The sequence below is a fragment of the Cydia strobilella genome, chromosome 21 (assembly GCF_947568885.1).
Source record: "Cydia strobilella chromosome 21, ilCydStro3.1, whole genome shotgun sequence".
NCBI classification, from domain to species: Eukaryota; Metazoa; Arthropoda; class Insecta; order Lepidoptera; family Tortricidae; genus Cydia; species Cydia strobilella.
In genome coordinates, this window is record NC_086061.1 from 10,906,334 (window position 1) to 10,915,856 (window position 9,523).

The window sequence follows — 9,523 nt, forward strand, 5'->3', positions numbered from 1 at the left end:
TGATGGTACATCGTCTCGCGCAGAAGTGGTTACACTTATAAAATGGGTGCCGGAGTGTCCTCTGGCGCTTTCGTAAGTCTGCCCTTGTAGTCGCAATTAGATCCATGCATGAATTTATTTTTATTTTTGGATTCATAATTTATATCGTTGGAACACCGGAAATGATAAAAATACTTTTGTAAACCTTAACATTATTTTATTAAAAAATATTTAAAATGTTGAAATTTTTTGAGTGGTTGAAACGCTCATAATTTTTGGCGCGAATTCGACAGAGCGTGATGACGTCACACGTTGGGCGGCCCAACTGACGTTTGCTACTAATGACACTAATCTGTCGAACGCGTGACGTCACGTGGCGTTTCGAGCGTTTCGCTCAATAGCTTTTCGCGGGCAAATTTTTGTACTTTTTATTTATAATTTTAAGTGATTAAATGGTAATTTAAAAACGGAAATGCATTTGTAACATAATATAACGGTAACAAACATCCGAATAAAACATATTTCGTTCAAATATAAACTTCATGCATGAGGCTAATTGCTACACTTGCGATTGTTTCGCCCCAGTATGAATCTATCGAAATATTCTAGAATTACTAACACTTTTGCAAATATACTAAGAGTTAAACATATTAATAACGGGTCACTCACATATTTTAAGTCGAAAACGTTCGACATGTTTCATTCCGTACCGAGTAGCGTCATCCGTTATTAATATGTTTAATATGTCTGTATCTCACGGAAGTTTTGTTATTAAAATACTAAGAGTTTTTTACCGGAATGTTTCGATGTTAGACCTCGTCCTAATTTATGTTTATACCGACTGTAGTTGCAGTGGTTACACTAATAAAAAACCGGCCAAGTGCGAGTCGGACTCGCGTTCCAAGGGTTGCGTACATTACACAATTTAAACAATGTATTTTTTATGTGAAACGTGAGTGAAATGTCTTTTAAAAAACCCGTAGGGGTCGGATCAAAAACTAAGTAATTAAGTCCGACTCACGCTTGACTGCACACTTCTAATAGGTTTTCCTGTAATCTATAGGCAAAGATTTATTTTGTGTATTTTTTTCAAAATTTTAGTAGTTTCGGAGATAAAGGGGGGGGGGTCATATTTGCCTATTTTCTTGAATAACTTCTAAATTGTTTATGCTAAAATTATAAAAAAAAATAATTTGAGATTCTCACAATGAGCTTTTTTATTTGATATGTAACACGATACATTTTGAAAAACTTTATTTTTTCATTTTTTCATTTACCCCCCAAAAGTGGCCCCCATGTTTAAAATTCATATGTTTACGTTACATGTTCGTCTTTGGGTCACAAACTTATATATGTATACCAAATTTCAACTTTATTGGTCCAGTAGTTTCGGAGAAAATAGGCTGTGACAGACGGACAGACAGACAGACGCACGAGTGATCCTATATCTTTTAGTGAGGTTTATAGCTGTTCAGATGTTAATAAAGCCTACAGTTATTTCATAGAACTTATAGAATGTTATTACGACATGTGTTTCCCGTTAAAGAAAATTAAAATAATATCAAGACAAAAAATTGCTTGGCTTACAAAAGGTATTAAAACGTCCAGTCAAGTGTTAAGGTTTACAAAACTGTACATGTCATGTAAAAAATCCAAGTGTGAGAAAGAGCTGGCCGCTTATAAACGTTATTGTAACATATTTAAAAAAATTATTGACAAATCTCAAAGGATACAGAATAGTAAATCTATACACAAAGCTGCTAATAAAACAAGAGCAGCCTGGAAAATAATAAACCAAAATAAATATATATCACCGAAAGGTATTTCTAAAATTTATCACAATGGAAATTATATTACAAATCCCACAGATATTGCAAATTCATTTAATAATACATACACAAATCTAGTAAAAAATTTACAAATTGGCAAATCTTCTCTTACAGAAACTAATATAGATAAGACATTACATTCTCTTTTTTTGACACCAACTACATCAATAGACATAAATAGAATAATAAAAAAAATTGAAGTGTACTAATAGTACAGGTTATGATAACATCCCAACTATAGTTATAAAGCACTGTTCAACCTTTTTGGCTGGGCCCCTTAGCTATATAATTAACCTATCGCTTAAAGACGGAATTTTTCCAGATAAACTAAAAATAGCAGTTGTAAGACCACTATTCAAAAAAGGAGACCAACATCTGTGTGATAATTATAGACCCATTGCACTTCTTCCGGTTGTTTCAAAAGTGTTCGAAAGAGTAATACACAACATGTTATATAATTTCTTAGAAAAGTTTCACATTTTAATTGATGAACAATATGGTTTTAGAAGGGAAAAAAGTACTAATCTGGCTATATATGATTTAATGAGAACTATTGCAGACTGTCTAAATAACAAAGTACCTGTCATGTCCGTGTTTATGGACATGACAAAAGCATTCGATTTTGTATGCCACAAAAAACTGCTACAAAAGCTTTATGCCTATGGTATTCGAGGTCCAGCACACGCACTCATTAAATCATACTTAACCAACAGACAACAGTATACAGAAATTAATTACATAGATGAACATAAAGTTGAATATAAAGCAAGGTCAGAGTTGAAAGTCATAGAATACGGGGTTCCACAGGGAAGTATTCTTGGCCCACTTTTGTTTATAATATATATAAATGACCTACCTCGAGTTATAAATGACCAAATGATCTTGTTTGCGGACGATTCGACAATGATAATAAAAGGTGACAAAAATAAGGACTATGAAAATACTATTAATAATTCGCTTAAAACTGTTATAGACTGGATGGGTGAAAACCTAGTAGTAAATTTAGGAAAAACAAAATGCATGCAATTTCACCTCCAAAAGTCAGGGTCCTCGGATGATGTTGTGGTCAAATATAAAGAAGAAAATATAGAACACGTAAATGAAATTAAATTTCTTGGCATTCAAATAGATAGTAATGTGGGATGGAGAGGGCACATATGTAATCTGTGTAAAAAAATAAACCAGTATGTCTATGTCATAAGAAGACTGACAGAAACGGTTTCGCAGCAGTCAGCTCTCACTGCTTATTTTTTTTCATTCATTTCATTTATTTATTTCTTTAACAATAATGCATTGTGTTAGAAATCTTACAAACTAATTAAAGCTTATCACGCTTATGTATCCTCTAATCTCAGATACGGAATTATACACTGGGGCAATGCTGCTGATTGTGATATCATGCCTTTATTTAAAGCCCAAAAGAAAATTGTACGAGCTATGTTTAAAGTTAACCAAATGACAAGCTGTAGACCTTTGTTTAAGAAATTAGGCCTGTTACCACTCCATTCTATGTATATTTACGAAGCATGTGTATTTGTAAAACAATATATGGACCGATTCACTGTACATGTAAATACTCATCCTCGCCCAGCTACAAATACGCTAAAAATTCTTCCCCCAGGAAATTGTATTTCAAAAACAAGCTTTTATACAAATACTATCTACACAATGGCCCCTAAATTGTTTAACAAATTACCGGATCTGCTCAGAAATGAACAGCTGTCGACATTTAAGATTAGGTTAAAAAAATTATTAAAATTAAATGTTATTACAATATTGATGAATTTCTGATGGATACTTTGACAAATGAATGATTGACTTATATAATTACCCATTAATCATTATTTATTTTAAATTATTAATTACAACTTATTGATTACTTTTATTTTAAATAAAGTGACATTTCTAATAATATTGCATGCGCTAGGTAACCAAAATCATTGTACGTCGCAAGACATATTACAGAGAACAAATTGTTTATAACACCTGTATTCATTACCTGTAATGCACAATTGATGAATAAATGATTCTAAATGATTCTATAAGGGTTCCGTTTTTTCCTTTTGAGGTACGGAACCCTAAAAAGCTCGCCGATGTGTGTTATCTGTTGATTTGTCTTTTCCGCCTGCACTTGTATTCGCAATTACTACATTTACATGACTTTTAAATAGTGCACGCCTTCTGGTGTTTTCTTAAATTTACTTTCTGACTGAATTTGTAATCACAGTGGCTACACTGAAAAGGCTTCTCGCCAGTATGTGTCCTTTCATGTGATCGTAAGTTTGACCTTTCACTGCTCTTGTAGTCACAATAACTACGGCTTCTCTCCGGTGTGTATTCTCTGGTGTGCTAGCAAGTCTGGTTTCTGCCTACACATGTAGTCGCAATAGCTACATTTAAAGGGCTTCTCCCCAGTATGCATCATCAGGTGTTTTTGTAAGTGTGATTTCCTACTGCATTTGTAATCACAGTGGCTACACTGAAAAGGCTTCTCGCCAGTATGTGTCATTTCATGTGATCGTAAGCTTGACCTTGCAGTGCTCTTACATTTGTACGGCTTCTCTCCGGTGTGTATTCTCTGGTGTGCTAGCAAGTATTGTTTCTGCCTACACATGTAGTCGCAATAGCTACATTTAAAGGGCTTTTTCCCAGTATGTATCAGCTGGTGTCTTTGTAAGTTAGCTTTCTGAGTAAATTTGGAATCACAGTGGCTACAATGAAAAGGCTTCTCGCCATTATGTGTCATTTCATGTGATCGTAAGCTTGACCTTGCAGTGCTCTTGTAGTCACAATAACTACATTTGTACGGCTTCTCTCCGGTGTGTATTCTCTGGTGTGCTAGCAAGTCTTGTTTCTGCCTACACATGTAGTCGCAATAGCTACATTTAAAGGGCTTCTTCCCAGTATGTATCAGCTGGTGTCTTTGTAAGTTAGCTTTATGAGTAAATTTGGCATCACAGTGGCTACAATGAAAAGGCTTCTCGCCATTATGTGTCATTTCATGTGATCGTAAGCTTGACCTTGCAGTGCTCTTGTAGTCACAATAACTACATTTGTACGGCTTCTCTCCGGTGTGTATTCTCTGGTGTGCTAGCAAGTATTGTTTCTGCCTACATATGTAGTCGCAATAGCTACATTTAAAGGGCTTCTTCCCAGTATGTATCAGCTGGTGTCTTTGTAAGTTAGCTTTCTGAGTAAATTTGGAATCACAGTGGCTACAATGAAAAGGCTTCTCGCCATTATGTGTCATTTCATGTGATCGTAAGCTTGACCTTGCAGTGCTCTTGTAGTCACAATAACTACATTTGTACGGCTTCTCTCCGGTGTGTATTCTCTGGTGTGCTAGCAAGTATTGTTTCTGCCTACATATGTAGTCGCAATAGCTACATTTAAAGGGCTTCTTCCCAGTATGTATCAGCTGGTGTCTTTGTAAGTTAGCTTTATGAGTAAATTTGGCATCACAGCGGCTACAATGAAAAGGCTTCTCGCCATTATGTGTCATTTCATGTGATCGTAAGCTTGACCTTGCAGTGCTCTTGTAGTCACAATAACTACATTTGTACGGCTTCTCTCCGGTGTGTATTCTCTGGTGTGCTAGCAAGTATTGTTTCTGCCTACATATGTAGTCGCAATAGCTACATTTAAAGGGCTTCTTCCCAGTATGTATCAGCTGGTGTCTTTGTAAGTTAGCTTTCTGAGTAAATTTGGAATCACAGTGGCTACAATGAAAAGGCTTCTCGCCATTATGTGTCATTTCATGTGATCGTAAGCTTGACCTTGCAGTGCTCTTGTAGTCACAATAACTACATTTGTACGGCTTCTCTCCGGTGTGTATTCTCTGGTGTGCTAGCAAGTATTGTTTCTGCCTACATATGTAGTCGCAATAGCTACATTTAAAGGGCTTCTTCCCAGTATGTATCAGCTGGTGTCTTTGTAAGTTAGCTTTATGAGTAAATTTGGCATCACAGTGGCTACAATGAAAAGGCTTCTCGCCATTATGTGTCATTTCATGTGATCGTAAGCTTGACCTTGCAGTGCTCTTGTAGTCACAATAACTACATTTGTACGGCTTCTCTCCGGTGTGTATTCTCTGGTGTGCTAGCAAGTATTGTTTCTGCCTACATATGTAGTCGCAATAGCTACATTTAAAGGGCTTCTTCCCAGTATGTATCAGCTGGTGTCTTTGTAAGTTAGCTTTCTGAGTAAATTTGGAATCACAGTGGCTACAATGAAAAGGCTTCTCGCCATTATGTGTCATTTCATGTGATCGTAAGCTTGACCTTGCAGTGCTCTTGTAGTCACAATAACTACATTTGTACGGCTTCTCTCCGGTGTGTATTCTCTGGTGTGCTAGCAAGTATTGTTTCTGCCTACATATGTAGTCGCAATAGCTACATTTAAAGGGCTTCTTCCCAGTATGTATCAGCTGGTGTCTTTGTAAGTTAGCTTTCTGAGTAAATTTGGAATCACAGTGGCTACAATGAAAAGGCTTCTCGCCATTATGTGTCATTTCATGTGATCGTAAGCTTGACCTTGCAGTGCTCTTGTAGTCACAATAACTACATTTGTACGGCTTCTCTCCGGTGTGTATTCTCTGGTGTGCTAGCAAATCTTGTTTCTGCCTACACATGTAGTCGCAATAGCTACATTTAAAGGGCTTCTTCCCAGTATGTATCAGCTGGTGTCTTTGTAAGTTAGCTTTATGAGTAAATTTGGCATCACAGTGGCTACAATGAAAAGGCTTCTCGCCATTATGTGTCATTTCATGTGATCGTAAGCTTGACCTTGCAGTGCTCTTGTAGTCACAATAACTACATTTGTACGGCTTCTCTCCGGTGTGTATTCTCTGGTGTGCTAGCAAGTATTGTTTCTGCCTACATATGTAGTCGCAATAGCTACATTTAAAGGGCTTCTTCCCAGTATGTATCAGCTGGTGTCTTTGTAAGTTAGCTTTCTGAGTAAATTTGGAATCACAGTGGCTACAATGAAAAGGCTTCTCGCCAGTATGTGTCCTTTCGTGTATTCGTAAGTTCGAAATCGTACTAAACTTGTAGTCGCAATGATCACACGGCCTCTCTCCGTTGTGTATCCTCTGGTGCGTTAACAAGTCTCGTTTCTTCCGACACTTGTAGTCGCACTCGCTACATTTAAATAGCTTCTTCCCGGTATGTACCTTCTGGTGTCTTATAAAATTTGATTTATATCCGCATGTGTAATCACAGTAGCGACATGTAAAATGGTTCTCGCTAGCATGTGTCCTTTCGTGTTTTCGTAACTTAATACTATCACGGTACTTGTAGTCGCAATATCTACATTTAAAAAGTAGTATCCTCTGCTTCCTCTGGTTGTGCGTCTTCTGGTGACGTCGCAGGTTTGATTCAACACTGCACTTGAAATCACAGTCGCTACACTGAAAAGGTTTTCCAGCCATGTGTATTGTTTGGTGTTTGTGTAAATCACTTTTACACGAACTTGTGTAACTACAGTGACTATAATTACAATTATATTCCAAAGAGTGATTCTTTAAATGTATCTCCAAACTTTTCTTGGAACTGGTTGTATACTCACATTCAGCACACATGAAATTTGTAATACCGTGTTCGTTTTTCTCGTGTTCTATTACAAGCAGTTCGGTTTGAAACGTAGAACTACAAAAATCACAAGCAAATGGTTTTTGTCCGGTCGATAAGTGCCTGTGTTGAATGTGTTTTCTTAAAATATACTTGTTTCTGAAATGCTTGTTACAGTGTTCGCAGGTGTATGGTTTGGTTGTGGCCCAGAGGATGGTGAGGGCCTACCGCACCACCTCTCACGCAGCGACATGCCTCCTTGCCGGCACCCCGCCTTGGGAGCTGGACGCGGGGGTGCTGGCCGAAAGATACTGGCAGAGGGCTGAGGCCAGGAGGCGCGTGGCGCCCATGGATGCGGAGGAGGAGGAGAGGTTGGCCCGAGCAGCCGCAGAGCGCCTGAAAGAAAGGTGGAGGGATGCCTTGGAGGACGGCCGTTATGGAACCCGAACCATAGAGGCTATCCTCCCAGTAATGGATGAGTGGGTAGGGAGAAGGAAGGGGGCCCTGACATTTAGGGTGACGCAGGTGGTGTCCGGACACGGCTGTTTCGGACACTACCTGCACAAGATACAGAGAGAGCCGGGGCCTCAGTGCCATGAATGTGGCGCGGTGGACGACACGGCCCAGCACACTCTGGAGGTGTGCAGTCGCTGGGCCGTGGAAAGAGCTGCCCTCAGGGCAGCGACGGGGGTGGCGGACCTCTCGCTACACATCATAATAGCGGCGATGCTGTGTAGCGAGAGGAAATGGGAAGCGGTGGCGTCCTTCTGCGAGGAGGTCATGTCACAGAAGGAGGAGGCGGAGAGGGAGCGGGAAGCGGCTGCTGACGCGCTTCCTCTCCGACGCAGGCGGCAGGGTCGAAGGCTGAGAGCATACGCTCGCCTCGAGCCCTAGGAGGGCCAGCGGGTGTCGAACCCGCATTGTACGTCTGGGGGGACCAAGCGTTTCTGATCCCCCCCATTGTAAGGGTACTCTGGCGACAAGCCGGGGATGCCGGAGGGCGCCGTGGTGGAATGTTATCGATCCCACTGCGCCCTCACGAACGGCCAAGAGGTTGAAACGCCGGAGTGGGTTTAGTGGGTAGGGCCAGTTCTCCCCCCCTCTCGCCAAGAGAGGGAAAAGGAGCGGCGAGTCCCACACACCGTGCGTAAGTGCATTCCCACTCCGACAAAAAAAAAAAAAAAAAAAAAAAGGTGTATGGTTTGCCTCCACTGTGAACAGTCGCGTCGTCGCGGAGGCGCTCGAGCACCACGGAACAAGCCATCGCGAGCTGTTCCCTGGCGCGGGCGGCGCTGCCGTCCGAACACACTGAAACACAATTTAAACAGATTATAATTTATTTATTCAATTTTTTATTCAATAAAGATAACATGATCTTAATTTTTGTTAGTATATTCTTAAAAATAATGTTAGTACTTAAAAATTAAATTTGATTTTACATTTAAAATTATTTCATTAATTACAGGACAACACACATGATCAGCAATCATCTTTAGGATGCTGTTTGGGCTGTCCCTCGTTCTGCTCAGCAGAGACGCTGCATTTTTGCGCAAGATTGCTGCAAACCCATCGGTGCGTGACTCCGCGAACATGGTGGATGCGCTGCAGAATTTGGGCAGGCCAATCAGCATCCTAAAAGCATTGTTGTACTGCACCCTAATAGCATTGTATGACTTTTGGGTATATCGGACCCACAGGCTGCCAGTGTAAAAAGAAGAGCAGTATGCCTTGAAAAGCGTAATTTTCACTGCTTTTGAACACCTAGCAAACCTGCGGGCCAGCATGTTCGCCCTCACACACAATGCTCTTCGCTCTCTCTCCATATCGGCATCGTCCTTCAGATCATCAGTAACAACGTGGCCGAGATATTTGAAGCGTGTGACTCTCGTGAGGGCGATGCCGTTTAATTGGACGGGAGGTATAATTGTGGGATACTTGTTTCCAGCCTTAAAAATCATTATCTCACTCTTTTTCCCGTTATACAACAGACCGTGAGAGGAGGCGTAGGATTCACATACAGCTATAAGTTTACGGAGCGCCCCAATGGAGGGAGCCAGCAGTACCATGTCGTCCGCGTAACTGATGTTGTTTAGGCATACGCCATCAACATGGCACCCGACATGTGTACCGCTGAGCTGCTCGACA

At 40.1% G+C, this 9,523-nt stretch overlaps 1 protein-coding gene across 1 annotated transcript; it reads right to left on the reverse strand.

The window, feature by feature from the left end:
* Positions 1-3,721: 3,721 nt before the first annotated feature.
* LOC134751289 (zinc finger protein 850-like) lies at positions 3,722-6,570 on the reverse strand. Its single transcript, XM_063686673.1, has 3 exons — positions 5,976-6,570; positions 4,577-5,903; positions 3,722-4,519 (listed from the first exon to the last, which is right to left on the reverse strand). The coding sequence occupies exons 1-3, from the start codon at positions 6,568-6,570 to the stop codon at positions 4,123-4,125; spliced, it is 2,319 nt and encodes a 772-aa protein (XP_063542743.1). The 3' UTR covers positions 3,722-4,122.
* Positions 6,571-9,523: the final 2,953 nt, after the last annotated feature.